This window comes from Chaetomium fimeti (genome assembly GCF_033439085.1).
Source record: "Chaetomium fimeti strain CBS 168.71 chromosome Unknown B0H64scaffold_6, whole genome shotgun sequence".
Classification (NCBI taxonomy): Eukaryota; Fungi; Ascomycota; class Sordariomycetes; order Sordariales; family Chaetomiaceae; genus Chaetomium; species Chaetomium fimeti.
The window spans coordinates 1,600,594-1,615,689 of NW_026944334.1; the positions used below are offsets into that span (position 1 = coordinate 1,600,594).

At 57.1% G+C, this 15,096-nt stretch overlaps 3 protein-coding genes across 3 annotated transcripts; 1 reads left to right on the plus strand and 2 right to left on the minus strand.

Moving 5' to 3' along the window:
* Window positions 1-217: 217 nt before the first annotated feature.
* Window positions 218-5,594, plus strand: B0H64DRAFT_404100 (EPSP synthase-domain-containing protein). Its single transcript, XM_062804371.1, has 2 exons — window positions 218-5,036; window positions 5,107-5,594. The coding sequence occupies exons 1-2, from the start codon at window positions 381-383 to the stop codon at window positions 5,179-5,181; spliced, it is 4,731 nt and encodes a 1,576-aa protein (XP_062656870.1). The 5' UTR covers window positions 218-380; the 3' UTR covers window positions 5,182-5,594.
* Window positions 5,595-8,067: 2,473 nt separating this feature from the next.
* On the minus strand, window positions 8,068-9,576 carry B0H64DRAFT_444617 (uncharacterized protein; the record flags this gene model as incomplete). Its single annotated transcript, XM_062806797.1, has 2 exons — window positions 8,068-9,176; window positions 9,246-9,576. The coding sequence occupies 2 exons, from the start codon at window positions 9,574-9,576 to the stop codon at window positions 8,068-8,070; spliced, it is 1,440 nt and encodes a 479-aa protein (XP_062656871.1).
* A 3,917-nt stretch (window positions 9,577-13,493) lies between these two features.
* B0H64DRAFT_211265 (uncharacterized protein) lies at window positions 13,494-14,770 on the minus strand. The gene has a single exon (XM_062799434.1). The coding sequence runs from the start codon at window positions 14,574-14,576 to the stop codon at window positions 13,536-13,538; it is 1,041 nt and encodes a 346-aa protein (XP_062656872.1). The 5' UTR covers window positions 14,577-14,770; the 3' UTR covers window positions 13,494-13,535.
* Window positions 14,771-15,096: the final 326 nt, after the last annotated feature.

Genomic DNA, 15,096 nt, shown 5'->3' on the forward strand with positions numbered 1-15,096 from the left:
ACTTTGTGCAGGCAAAGTCGCCCCCGTGTCTTGTACGTGTTCTTCGAATGCCATTTTTTTTCTTACGCCGCAGACAAGGCCGCTGTGTAATCAGCGTCTTCAAGTTGTCTTGGTCCGATGTTTTATAGGTGGCTGATGGTCGTTGCCCCCCGAGCTCCGAATGGGGGGGGGGGGTCGGTCCGCTTAAGTTTTTTTCCCCGCGGCAGAACCTCGAGCTCCGAACTTTATTATCACATATCACAAGCAAACCCCCAAAATCCACAAATTGCCCACTCCCCACCACAACCTACTACTAGCCAACAGACAGCACTGCCTGATCACCACACTTGCTGCAGGCGCATGTTGGGCGCAATTGAGCCCGCACGCATAGTCTGACCATCATGGCGGACACCGGCAGCTCAGGTCCCACGAGGATCGCCATTCTTGGCAACGAAGACATCGTCGTCGATCACGGCATCTGGCTAAACTTTGTGACTCACGACCTACTCGAAAACATACAATCGTCCACCTACGTCCTCATCACCGATACGAACCTCTACCAAACCTACGTTCCTCCCTTTCAGGCTGTCTTCGACAAGGCCGCTCCTAAAGATGCCCGCCTTCTCACCTACGCCATCCCCCCCGGCGAGTACTCCAAGGGCCGCGACACCAAAGCCGACATCGAGGATTGGATGCTCTCGCACACATGCACTCGCGACACCGTCATCATCGCCCTCGGCGGCGGCGTGATCGGAGACATGATTGGCTATGTTGCTGCCACTTTCATGCGTGGTGTCCGCTTTGTGCAGGTCCCCACGACCTTGCTCGCCATGGTTGATTCCTCTATCGGTGGCAAGACAGCCATCGACGTCCCCATGGGCAAGAACCTGATCGGTGCCTTCTGGCAACCTCGACGCATCTACATCGACCTGGCCTTCCTCGAGACCTTACCCGTACGCGAGTTCATCAACGGCATGGCCGAGGTCATCAAGACGGCCGCCATCTGGAACGAGACCGAGTTTACAGCCCTCGAGGAGAACGCCGCCGCCATTCTCGAGGCTATCCGCTCCAAGGGCGTTAGCCCCTCCACCCGCCTTGCCCCCATCCGCCACATCCTCAAGCGCATTGTGTTGGGATCTGCCGGCGTCAAGGCTGAGGTGGTCTCGGCTGACGAACGCGAGGGGGGTCTCCGTAACCTGCTCAACTTTGGTCACTCCATTGGCCACGCCTACGAGGCCATTCTTGCACCCCAGGTCCTGCATGGCGAGTGTGTCGCCATCGGGATGGTCAAGGAGGCCGAACTCGCTCGTTTCCTCGGCATCCTTCGTCCCGGTGCCGTTGCCCGCCTAACCAAATGCATCGCGAGCTATGACCTGCCCACCTCGGTGCACGACAAGCGCATCGCCAGGCTATCAGCTGGCAAGGAGTGCCCCGTCGATGTGCTGCTCCGGAAGATGGCCGTCGACAAGAAGAATGAGGGCCGGAAAAAGAAGATCGTGCTTCTGTCGGCCATTGGCAAGACCCACGAGCCCAAGGCTACCGTTGTCGACGACCGCCCTATCCGGGTCGTTCTGTCCCCTTCCGTCCGCGTCACGCCAGGTGTCCCGAATGGTCTCTCGGTCAGCGTGACCCCGCCCGGCTCTAAGAGTATCTCCAACCGCGCACTCGTTTTGGCCGCTCTGGGACAGGGCACGACCCGCATTCACGGGCTCCTCCATTCGGATGACACGCAGTTTATGCTTACTGCCATCGCCCAGCTTCAGGGCGCCACCTATTCTTGGGAGGATGCTGGGGAAGTTCTTGTTGTCAAAGGCAAGGGCGGCAAACTGCAGGCCAGCGGCGAGTCACTGTACCTTGGAAATGCCGGCACCGCTTCGCGCTTTCTCACCTCCGTTGTGGCGCTCTGCTCTCCCACCGCCGTCTCCTCCACCGTCTTGACGGGCAATGCACGCATGAAGGTGAGGCCCATTGGCCCGCTTGTCGATGCCCTGCGCGCCAACGGCGTTGGCGTCAAGTACCTCGAAAAGGAGAAGAGCTTGCCGGTTCAGGTGGATGCTAATTCCGGATTCGCTGGTGGCGTTATCGAACTGGCTGCTACCGTCTCGTCGCAGTATGTCTCGTCCATCCTGATGGCTGCCCCCTACGCCCACAAACCTGTCACGCTCCGGCTGGTTGGCGGCAAGCCGATCTCACAGCCATACATCGACATGACCATCGCCATGATGGCATCCTTCGGCATCAAAGTAGAGAGGTCAACCGAGGATCCAAACACCTACCATATTCCACAGGGTGTCTACGAAAATCCAGCCGACTACGTCATAGAGAGCGACGCTAGCTCGGCGACTTACCCCTTGGCCGTCGCTGCCATCACCGGCACTACTTGCACTATTCCGAACATTGGCTCTACGTCGCTCCAGGGCGATGCCCGTTTTGCTGTTGAGGTACTCCGCCCCATGGGCTGTACCGTTGAACAGACCGACATATCAACTACCGTGACCGGACCGCCTCTTGGGACGCTCAAGGCCATCGAGCACGTCGACATGGAGACCATGACGGACGCTTTCTTGACTGCCTCCGTTCTCGCCGCTGTCGCTTCGGGGACCACCCAGATCACCGGTATCGCTAACCAGCGTGTCAAAGAATGTAACCGGATTGCAGCCATGAAAGACCAGCTTGCTAAGTTCGGCGTTATCTGCAACGAGCTTGAAGATGGTATTGAGGTGACCGGGAAACCGTACCAAGAACTGCAGAACCCCGCCGATGGCATCTACTGTTACGATGACCACCGCGTGGCCATGAGTTTCAGCGTTCTGTCAGCTATTTCCCCTCATCCCGTGCTGATTCTCGAACGAGAATGCACCGCCAAGACGTGGCCGGGATGGTGGGATATCATGTCCCAAGCCTTCAAGGTCCAACTGGCGGGGGAGGAGGACCCGACCGTGAAGCACGTCGTCAAGTCAGCACGCTCGGGCACAGACCGATCCATCTTTGTGATTGGGATGCGCGGCGCGGGCAAGTCTACGGCCGGTCGGTGGATGTCCGAGATACTGAAACGGCCCCTGATCGACCTGGATGTTGAGCTGGAGAGGAGAGAGGCCACGACAATCCCGGATATCATCCGTAGCGAGCGTGGCTGGGAAGGCTTCAGGAAGGCCGAGCTCGATCTCCTCGAGGATGTGATCAAGAACCAATCCAAGGGCCACATTTTCTCCTGCGGCGGCGGCCTCGTCGAAACCGAGGAGGCGCGCAAGATGCTCATCTCGTACCAGAAGAACGGCGGGTGCGTCCTCATGGTGCATCGCGATACCGACCAGGTCGTCGAGTATCTGATGAGGGACAAGAGCCGCCCGGCCTACTCCGAGAACATCCGGGAGGTCTACTACCGCCGCAAGCCATGGTTCGAGGAGTGCAGCAACTTCCAGTACCACAGCCCACACCTGGATGGCTCCGAGTCGCTGCTTGAGCCCCCGTCTGACTTCAGCCGATTTCTTTCCGTCATCTGTGGTCAGTCCACGCACTTGGAGGACGCCCGCAAAAAGAAGCACAGCTTTTTCGTCTCGCTGACTGTCCCCAATGTTTCCACGGCACTGGATATCATCCCTCGGGCCGTTGTGGGATCTGACGCTGTCGAGCTGCGTGTGGACTTGCTGGAGAGCTTTGACCCAGAGTTCGTCGCACACGAAGTTTCCCTCCTCCGATCCGCGGCCAAGGTTCCTATCGTCTACACGGTACGCACGGTCAGTCAAGGGGGTAAGTTCCCTGACGAAGACTACGACCTGGCCCTACAGCTGTATCAAGTTGGCTTGCGTACCGGCGTGGAGTACCTTGACCTGGAGATGACGATGCCCGTTAACGTTCTCGAGGCCATGGGCGAATCGAAGGGGTTCACCCGTATCATTGCGTCCCACCATGATCCCCAGTCCAAGCTGTCGTGGAGGAACGGCTCATGGGTCCCGTTCTACAACAAGGCGTTGCAGTACGGCGATATCATCAAGCTCGTGGGCATGGCCGGCGAGGTCAGCGATAATTTTGCTCTCACCAGCTTCAAGACGAAGATGCTCGCTGCTCACGACACCCCCATCATCGCGCTGAACATGGGCCACGCGGGCAAACTCAGTAGGGTGCTCAACGGCTTCATGACGCCGGTCTCTCACCCGGCGCTGCCAGCCAAGGCCGCGCCCGGGCAGCTCTCGGCTACGGAAATCCGGCAGGCACTCGCCCTCATTGGTGAACTCGAGCCCAGGTCTTTCTATCTCTTCGGGAAGCCCATCAGCTCATCGCGCTCGCCCGCACTTCATAACACGTTGTTCGGCGCAACCGGCTTGCCTCACAGCTACTCGAATTTTGAGACAGACAACGCTTCGGACGTTCAGGACCTCATCCGCTCCCCGCACTTCGGCGGCGCCTCGGTGACCATCCCGTTGAAGCTCGACATCATGCCGCTCCTGGACAACATCTCGGATGCCGCGCGCTTCATCGGTGCCATCAACACCATCATCCCCGTACCGTCCGCGACCGGGGACAAGCCAACCCTCCTCGGCGATAACACCGACTGGATGGGCATGGTCTTCTCGCTCCGCTCCGCCGGTCTCGTCCAGCGGACCGCGGCGTCCCCCGGGGCCGCCATGGTGGTCGGCTCGGGCGGCACCACTCGGGCGGCCATCTACGCGCTCCACTCCCTGGGTTATGCGCCCATCTACGTGGTCGCACGCACCCCGGAGCGGGTCAAGGAGCTCTCGGACGGCTTCCCCGCCGAGTACGACATCCAGCGGCTGGCCACGCCCGAGGAGGCGGCCGCCGTGGCCGGGCGGGACGCGCTCCCGGGCGTGGTCATCAGCACGATCCCGGCCGACAAGCCGATCGACTCGGGCATGCGCGAGGTGCTGGTCGCCGCGCTGCAGAGCGGCGGCGCGTCGGGCCAGACCAAGGGCGAGCCGCGCGTGCTGCTGGAGATGGCCTACATGCCCCGGCACACGCCGCTCATGCAGCTGGCCGAGGATGCCGGGTGGACGACTATTCCTGGGTTGGAGGTGCTTGCTGCACAGGGGTGGTATCAGGTATGTCATGTCTTTTTTCTTAAACTATCTTGCGTGTGTGTGTGTAGTGGTGCTGACCGAGGTTTTGCAGTTCCAACTCTGGACGGGGATTACGCCCATCTACGCTGATGCGCGGGCTGCTGTTCTGGGCAGCGAGTCTTCGTAGGGGGTTGGGGGTGGGTGTTGGGTGCGGAAGGCGTGGTAGATAGATACCTACTTGGCTTCGGGGCTGGGTGCCGGAAGCTGGGATAGAATAGAAGCAGAAGCAGTGGTAGTTTTCATGGGGTTTTGTTGTAGAGTTCTCTGCATTCTTAGGAAACATGGTTTGGTTTGTTTTCCAAACTCTTGTGTCATTCCCATTTCTCGCAGGGTGTTTTTGTGAGTGTGTGTGTGCTTCTTCCGGTCATCTACATTCCATTTGATGGGCTATGTTTGTTTACCACCCCCGAGGAGGCGAGTGTCTAGGGGAGTATGGCCTGCACCGTCTGCAGCCTGGTAGCGTACCCGCCATGGGTCAACCCGGGAACAATTAGAGTTCTGACGAGTTCCCCCGCCATCGGTTCTTTTCTGCACAACAACGTCATCGTTGCAACCGATTGCACTGCGACCTCGGCATGTTTTGGGTTCCAAGCTCCCAAGCTCAGGGCTTTGGGTCGAGTAAACACACAGTATGCACCTGCTCCTGTATGTACCTACATACATACGGGACTACATGCGCTGCATAGGGGCACAGTGCCATCGAGTCATCATGGCTTTACCTCACCGGCTCATCAACTTGTCATCTCTCCCACTTGTTGTCCGCTGATCGTCGTCATGGATCCCTCATGTCAACCGTGGTTGGGGCCATGTTGATGTGCATTTTTACCGTCAACGATCTCGTGTTAGAACCGGACGTTGGCCGTTCCGGCAAGCTGTATGATGTTTTCGGGGGAGTTTGGTGGGAGGTGGAACCTGGGGATCGCCGGGTCCATCCTTGGGAAGGTGGTATGTTCCGTCCCTTCGGTGGCTTCTTCATGACGCCTTTGCCGACGGTATCGGGGGGTGTGGGGGGTCGGAGTTCTTCCCGGGTGCATGTCAGGGCAGGCAGTTCGATTGGGGCTTAGATGGATGTCGGTTACGTGCAGCAAGCGGTTCAGATCGAGATCCTGTAGGTGTTAATCGTTTCTCGGTTTCTGGGGGATCGCAGCTACTGTGTAATGTCCGCCGGTTACTGCATCACCATGTGCGTCGAGAGCGGCCTGGATTACGTTGACGTCCAGTGTATCAAATATGAGTCGACTCGTCATCAACCGCTGTCGGGCTGTCTAGGACTGTAGGGCCCGATCACTGCCGATATCATCCCAAGTCCCGATGCCCAAAGCCCGGCAACAACAAAAAAACTGAGATGCGCGACGAGATGGGACGAGATGGGAACCCCCCCCCCTTGCCCGTTTGTCAACCGTCCCTATCCCACCTCAACGACGTCAGAAACGTCCGAGTCATCTACACTGCACAGTACATCAGACAGGGCCACGAGACACTCTGGCACGCTACGTATGGAGACACATCGCCAGGCCAGGCCATCCCTGGTCGCGGCAGCAATCAATTCGTCACCAAAAGGTGCGCAGAAAAAAAGAAGAAGATACGTGTCCCCCGCGAGGGCATGTTCATGACGAGTGGTTCCCACCAACCCTACCCACAGTGAAGATTTCCCAATACGGGGGGGGGGCATTCCCAGATTGCAGTGCACGCAGTGACAGCAAAGTGACGCCCGTTGATGCCCGTGATGCTTGTGATGCCCGCAACAGCACTTTGGGTTAGGTGCTGGAGTGCACCCCTCATCAGGCCATACTACGTCACAAGCCCCGCGCTGTTCGGCCAGGAATGGGCAGCGGGAACCTGGGTGCTGATCCTTGGAATTGGGCCCCGTACGGGACAGGGCCGGCTAGCCTGTAGCGAGTTTACTTGGTACATACTTACAGCGTATGGCGGGCCGGCCGGCGCTCTGCGGCAGGGCTGTGCATGTATGCTGTTGTGTAATATTTTTTTTCACTTTGGGGCTTGCAGGAGGGGATGGGATTTAACTTGTATGGAGTGGAGTGACGTGGATTGCTGTGGTGATTTGGGTGTACGGCTGATGGCGCTCCGTTCAGAACAAGATATCGGTATTTTCACTCTTTCATGTTGTGGCACTTAAAATTCATGGAATCTGCTTCCAAAAAAAAAAAAAACGCTTGATTGAATGCTCCTTCGCAACCCTAATGCTAACCGTGAAATCCAAGTTTTCCCGCTCCAGTGCCCCCGGGGGTCTTTTTTAGTCTATAGCGTAGGTCGGATGATGCCATGACATGTCCCATAATGAGAAAACTACCAGGAAAAGATCGGACCCATGCTATACACGCTGCCATGGTACATGCTGTTGTACAGTCTATCGTTCCCGGCTCAAACCGGTGTCATCGTAACGCTCATGAAAAAGAAAAAAACCAAAGAAGGAGAAACCGAGTGTGTCCAAAAAGTGACCTCGAAAGTCCGATAGTGGCGGTAATAAAAATGTTAGGCGGGTAAAATGTGACATTGAGAATGGTAGAGTAGGGACGTTGTGAAGTCGTCCCAGAGAGAATGAAATGAAGTAACCATCGGAGTCGAGCTTTGGGTGCCAATTGACCTGAAGCATGCCCCGAAAGCCGGATTGGTGATGTCGACCGGCCGTGGTATGACGTCATTCGCGTTCGTTGATTGATCGCGAAGACGTCGACAGCGCAACCCCCCCAAAAGATCAGCAGGGTCCTTGTGCGGCAGCCCCAGAATGTGCTCGAAATAGCCAGCGGCAGTGGGTCCCTGCAGAAAGACCGTGCGGTAAGGAGGGGTTGCCTCGGGCATGCCTGACCAATAGCAGAGGCGCAATTGTCGATTTGTCACAGCAGCCTCAGACGAGACCAAGTGTGTCGACGTCATCGGCGTGCAAAAAACCGCGAAGGAGTGCCAGGCCCAGGTGCGACATGCTGCGTGCCGCTCACAGAGCTGGGATGTTGGTGTAAACTCGCGTCGGAGCCAGCATGGTAGCGTAGCGGCTTTAGGCTTGGCCTCCACGCTTGCGGTGCTTGCCGGGGATCTCAACGTCGCCGTGAGTCACGCGATAGTGCCGAGTGAGTGCGTCGGCCCTGCTGAATGTCTTTTCGTCGGAGCAGATATGGCAACGGACTTTCTGCTTTTCGGCATTGTGGATTGTGTGTTCGTGCCTGGTAAGATCGTACGGCCTTGAAAAGACGGTGTTGCATGGCTTCCCGGTGCTCGGGTTGATGCGGTCGCATTTGTGCGGCCCGGCCTGCGTGTCGACCAGGCCCAATGCCGTGCCCGAACCGCTGAGGCCGTGAGCCTGCCGGTGGCCTTCCCTCTTGTGCTTTTGCAGGATTGCTGGCGTCTTGAAGCGCTGCGTGCAGCCGTGGTACGTGCACGTATAAGTACCGCCGTCTGCGCGGGTATCCGCCGGTCGTTGGGGGGCGACGCCGTGCTCGCTCGCCCCCGTATCCACCGTCGTCGCCCTTGACGGGTTGCCAGTCGAATGCATCGTGCTTTGCGGCTGGTTCGTAAACGGAAACTGCGGTGTTGGTACGCTCGTGATGAGGTAGTCGTTGACCGGGTCCATGGACATGCTGCCGAACAATTGTTGGCTGTGCGCGGCAGCCGCCTTGTTGATTGCGTTTGCGTCAAAACCGGTGGTATTCCGCTGAGGGAACAGCGGGAAGTTGTTGTCACCCTCGGTATCGCGGTACTCGAGCATGGCATCCTTGGGCGAGATGGTCTGGGGCGTGGCCATTCCGATTTGCTGACGCACTGCCTGGGCGTTGTGCATGGCTCTGCTCTGATCCCGCGACTGCTGCGCCGTCCCAAAACGCGTATGCAACCCCATCGCAGAGCGGTAGTCACTTACGGGAATCGCAGCCATGGGCGACCCGGTGCGGAACGGCGACCGGTCGCGGGATATCGACGAGACGGGCGAGTTCGTTGCCGCTGAGAAACGCTGGTTGTTGGCGGCCTGTAGTCGTTGGCTGAAGAGATCGCTCGTGGGTGATATCGACGTCTGGGCCGATGACTGCGACATGGCGGCGAAGTTTTCGTTGTAGAGCTCGTCTGCGTACGCATCCGTTGTGGTGCGTTCGAGCTTAGGGACAGGAGGGTGGACTGCATCGTCATGCGGTGGTGAGCAACATGCAATTGCATAGTAATCGAAAGACTCCGGGCAGGTCTCACCAGTACCACCACTCCTGTCCCCGTCGAGCTCGCCCCCCGCCGGCGTGGCGGGTGAGTCGGGTGCGATTGAGCTGGTTGCCGATGGGGGCTGTGACCTCGGCGCCCCAGCCGGATGCTCGGGGAGGAGGAAATTTGAGTTGTCCATGCGTCCTGGCGCGGTAGACTGGTACGAGTAACCGGGGACGCCGGTGGTGTCGGCGGACCCGGAGGGAGGGGGGGCGTAGAAGCGATCGTAGGTTACACCGGAAAAGGACTTCGGTGCTAGCTGGTAGTGGTTTACGTCGTCTGCGCTCCCGGAGCCGTGGAAAAGATCTCCATTCGAGGCGTTCATGGCGACTTGAGAGACTTGGGGAAATGGCGAAGCGGGCCTATTTGAGCCCATGGACGACTGAGATGAATGGCGGATGTGCAAGCGGTAAAGCTCACCGGGGGTCATCCGACCGTTGCGTGCCCATTCCGATTGCATCGCGTTGGGTTTTAATAGGAAATCGGTGGATGAGTATGGGGCGGCCTGGCCGCTTTGTCGAGGAGATGGGAACAAAGAGGGCTCTGCCAGAAGCGGAGTGGGCAGACCCTCGAAAGCGGATAAAGGTGAGTATTGCGACAGCAAGGATTGTGTCGAAACCGGAGAGGCCGACAGGCTGTTGTCGTGTTGGAAACTGTTCAAACTGTTGGAATCGATGCCGAAATTGATATCGAGCAAGTCGGCGTAGCGTGCACTATCGCAGAAGTCGATGGGTGGTGGTTGAAGATATTGTTCTGCGTCTTGTGTGTGGTGGTGTTGGATGAAAAGTGGCCGACTCTGGTTTTGTGTCATGTTGTCGGGAGCTGATTGCGTGCTGATTGGGAATGGATGTGTGTGGCAAATATGCCCTGATGGTGGGAAACGTTCGACCTGGATTCCTTTATACTCAAGTGACTAAATGACAATGTTCGACCTCGGGAGGGTGCGTGACTAATAGGTTATGGGGTGACTGCAGAGAAGACACCAGGGTGATGACGTCGGCAGGGCCAGAAAGGCGCGAAGCCAAGACACCGTGCAGGGGTGGGCGCAGGTCCGTTGACTGCGGGTGGGCGATGCGATTTGATGGGGGACAGGGGACAGGGTACCCGGTCGTGTCCGGAGGGGGGATACCTCGGCTTGTAGATGAACAGTGTACGAAATACATGTCCAGTCCAGACCCCACGAAGGAGTTCGGTCCGGTCTTTCTGGTTGGCCGAGGGGCCTGGCCGCCTTGGCTTTTGCTCGAGCCTGCAGATGAATGAAAATCCAACAGCAGCTGATGCAGCGCTCGCGCGAACCGTTTGATGCGAGAACGAACTCGGCTCATCCAGCATGTTCCCTCACCATCTTTGACAAGGGCTTTTCTCCGTAGCCTATCAGGTAGCGAACCCTAACATCTGCCATTTCCTAGCTGAATAGATCGATCGATGGCATGGTAATCCGTCGGGCAGTCTAGATCTCGGTAAGAAGCGTTCTAGACACTTTTCTATCAAGGGTTTGTTAATACAATGCGCGTCGAGGTCGTCAAAATACGAGATACCCAGATGCAGTGCGGAAAACGGATGCGACCCCGACCCAAAGCTGAACGTGTTGACCAAATGCTGACCAGTGTGTGTGTCGTCTGGCAGTGTCTAGATCAAGATCGATGCTTGGCTGGTTGCCGGTTGAACCTCCGAGGAGGAGTGGGTCTCGGGTTCGAGCACACGCCAAGTGATCACAGAAAATGAACGCCAGGATGGGTAAATAGGCTCGAGATAGGTGGATATTCTGTAGGTACTGTGGAGTTATTCGTATGGCTGACATTTCTGGACAGTGTGACCATCCGAAATCGCATTTCGCACTGCCACTCGGCATTCCCAATAGCAAATCAACTAAGCCGACCGCCGCGCTTTCGGGTGCCGGATCCTTCCCGGGATCCAGCACAATCTGAACGGCCCTGCGCCATCCACCCCAGCTATGTACGCAGGTACGGTCGCCATGGACGGTGTATCAGGAGCCACAACGACCTCATCATCACCATTCGTTGGAGCGTGATGTTCAGGGCGAGATCCCCACGGCCCACAGTGGGCGGCCGCCAACCGACCACTCCGCTTTTCCGCGGCATAACAGCCCGTGGAGGGAGCTTTGAGACCCACTTGCGGGCTTCGGCTTAACCCCCGGCCATAGGGCTTGCGCGGCACTAGCCACATCTCCGAGAAGCGAGCTGGCGACGAACCATCCATCCAGCACATCCAGTGTGGCTGTTCACTTTTGACACTTGCTCAACAAAAGATGCCAGCTGGAGCATACCTCAGCGTGCTTAGTTATACGAGTATACCTACGTGCGTACGTACGCTCGCTTGCTGATCTCCTGTTTTCGACCTGCTGATCTGACTTTCGCCCTTGCGAATCAACATGGCAGCATGGTTCGCGTAGGGAGGTTGATGTGGCGCAACCTTGAAGGCATGTACCGACAGTATCTCACAGTATGTGGCTTGCAAACCGTACCACCGGCTCAACACGAAGCCGAAAAATCCTGTTTCGTTTTCAAGTTCCCAGGTTTCGTTTGCATTCTCTAGATTTCAAATCTTTATTTCTTGGTCAATATACCGCGGAAATCCCATTGGTTAGATTACTGCTTGTGAGAGGATGCCGCTCCGGAGGGAGGATGTCTGTATAAGGTCTCGTGACCGGACATCACATGACCTTGGCAGTCGAAGCGGGTGCGACTTCTCGATATTAACTCGCTCCCATGACTATTGTGTATTGTGTGATTAGTTGCTATTCTACCAGTGTGGTCTCGCCCCCGCGTGAGTCAGTCGAAACAATGGGAGCTGTCCCTAGGCTCCTCTTTTTTCCTCCGTCCTGCGTACGACGACTTTGACCACGACTTGGATGTTTTGCTTGGCGCGGCAGCATCGGAGTTGAGGTGGGAGCGGCCCGGCCTTGCGGCTTGTTGATTCGCTCCGCTCCGTCATCCCCTCCACTCCCAGTCCGCCAGAAAAGGGACCTCATTACGTAGCTACCCTGTTAACAAGGACGTCTCCGAGTCCCCGAAACCTGGTTTCGCTGCAGGTCGAGATGTGAACTGCACGCAATTTCCATTCTATCAGCTCCTGTGTATTCATTTGACTGAATAACGGTCGGGGATTGACGCCGGGGTTCCTGGTTGGTTCAAGGGTTTGATGCGGGGAACGGGGAGGGGGGATCGACGCCGACCGGGACCGGGGGTTTCGGAGCCAGCCTCGACTGCGCTTTTCCAACGGCTTCCTCCATATGACTAACAACTTTGACAGCCGGCCCATGCGAAACCGATGAGTGAGGATGACGAGGACGGCTCAGAGGCTCAGCAAACTCGGCGACTTGAGATATTCGGCCGGTGACATATCCGGCGGGAACTTCGGTTCATGTGGTTACCGCTGCTGCCTTCGCAAAAGTGCCAATGGACTGATGCGTCGTTCGGCCGCCCCCCTGCTGTTTCTGGCATTTCTGTCCGGCACGGCTTTGAACCCTATTCTGGCGGTCGGTAACCAATGACACAGCCCGCAACAACTCACACCCAGATGCAAAAGAGCTTCGCTGCACTTGCCCGGCTGGATCGCTCAGCATGGCTTGTCACTTCTTCGGTCTGATTGCTCAGTCGGCACCGACTAGTCCTAGGTGTCGCTGCGCAACGTGGTGCGTGCGGCCTCTCTCGTGCCTCTGTTCCTGTGTACATGACTCGCATCGGCAGACAGTGATGCGGCACACAAGTGATGCGGTAGACACGAGAGATCTGGCGCACTAAGCTCCACGTGTTGCGGTGCGTTCAGCCGGTCCAACAACGCTTCGGTGACTCTCGACCACCAGTCCCACCTCTTGGAAACATGTCCTCAGCTCCTGATGGGTAGGACGTTCTGGATGATGCCGTCTTCGAGCCTGTTGCATCGCCGATTCTCAAATCCCGGCCTGCAGCGTCCAGATCGCCCTCACCTCTGCAGCAGGAAAGACACCAATCATGATCTGGGGTTGCACGAAGACCTGGGCTGTGCCACGCATCTGCCAGATCAGGTCTTGGTGCCCACTCCCATCGAGGAAAGTGGACCAATGGGGTACTGAGGCCGCCCTACCCCAAGCGGCAGATGCAGATCTTTTTTTTCCCTTGTGGCTTGTCTGCTGTCGGCGCCCCCGGGTGGTCACAAGCGGCAGTGTCCCAGACTCCTGGGGAGACCGTTGACGTTTTTCGTTGCGCCCGCGCTGCAGAAGACTCAGACCTCCACCAACATCTTCAGGTTTGCCAGGGTCGAGCTCCGCTGATCTTTGCGATTTCAGGGACCAAGGAGCTCTGCCTTGAAACATGGTGTGTTTGTCGAGCTTGAAGCTCGGGGCACCGGAGACAGGCCCGCACCTGGCGATTCGGTTGATGGTTTCGAGTCGTTGAACTGATGAGTGCAATTCGCGGCGAGAACAGCCCGATCACCCATCCTCCCATCCTTCAACCAAGTCCAAGTCGAAAGAGATGGCACATCAGTCGTCAAGATGATGATGCCCTGCCGACCGCGGCCTTGGCATCTGCTCGTTGCATGGCTTCGGCTCGCTGTCTCGCGCTTTCGCTCAAAACTCGGCATGCTGCAACGCAAACCTAGGGCACAACCAGCAGACTTTGTATGTCGGGCTAGAAATAGGGGTGCGCCCAAAACTAAGAGGTTAACAAATTGCGAGACCGACAACAAATCCTTAGCTGCCGCATGTGGCAGCCACACCGCCGAGAAGAAAAATTTTCCCCGTACCACGTTGCCGCCGACAACAGGCGCAAAAAAGCAGGAAGAAAAATTCTTCCATGGTTGCATGAAAAATGCCATCCTTCCCGACGATGCGGGTGGGAGGGCGCAAGGGCCGGCGGAAATGTCCCTTTTCCTTGTGTTGCATCGCAGCGAGCTAATGCAGGACATGCTGCCGGCCACGCTAAAAATGGGTGCACCAGCCCCAGAAAGGGGTGGGAGACGGCTTTCGGGAAGAGAGCACAGGCCCTTCGGAAGACGCCGATGCAGTTGAACAGCGCCTCGAAAGCCGCCGGACGGAATCGGTCTCGACTCCGATTCTTGCTCATTCGTCTCACACAGCGCGACCTCCAACCCCGATGCCCGACCGAACGGCCGAATCCTTTCTTTTTTTGTGACATATGTGGTATGTATCACTTCCCAACACCATGTGCTAGTTTTTTCTTTCTTTGCTTTTCCGGTGCCGGATGTGTGTTTCGATGCACCCATCCCACGACAGAGTTTTTCTAGAAGGCCCAAAGTCGTGCATCTCCGCATCGATCCCATTACGAGATGGCACCGAACTCGTTTACAAGTGTCCGGTGACATGTTTAATCACCAATCACTATCCGTACCCTCTTACAGAGTACGGTTTTGTCGGGCCGGATCTGCATTGTATCTTGTTGCGTTAAGCGATACCGAAGCAGGTATTTGAATCCAGATACCACCAAGTTTGGTCAATGATTACGAACGATTGGAAAGCCACGGGCAGGTCGGGGTTACCGTACGGACTTCGCACTTTTCCGAAATTTCGATTACTCAGCATGACCCCGAATGACTCCTTGGAGGAGTTACGTCGTATCCGTATATACTTCGCTTTACCCGTCCGTTTAAAATCCCATTTTAGGTGTTTGCATGTCTGGAGGGACTCTTGGTAAGCTCTTGTACATAATCCGTAATCCGTCAGCTCACCGAGCACCTTTTACCGTATGGAGGTATGAGAGAAACGAGACCACGACCGCCTGACCGGACTGTGCCTCGTCGATCTGGGCTTGCGAACCCACTTTCCATCACCGTCGAATCAAACAGGTCGGCCAAAACCCCGGCCGGACCCATCCCGGCCCAACCC

What these genes read in the sequence shown, in the direction of transcription:
- B0H64DRAFT_404100 (XM_062804371.1), top strand. Translation starts at nt 381, where the DNA reads ATGGCGGACACCGGCAGCTCAGGTCCCACGAGGATCGCCATTCTTGGC. An exon ending in CTGCACAGGGGTGGTATCAG is followed by an intron (nt 5,037 to 5,106) that starts GTATGTCATGTC and finishes GAGGTTTTGCAG; the next exon opens with TTCCAACTCTGGACGGGGAT.
- B0H64DRAFT_211265 (XM_062799434.1), bottom strand. Translation starts at nt 14,576, where the DNA reads ATGTCACCGGACACTTGTAAACGAGTTCGGTGCCATCTCGTAATGGGA.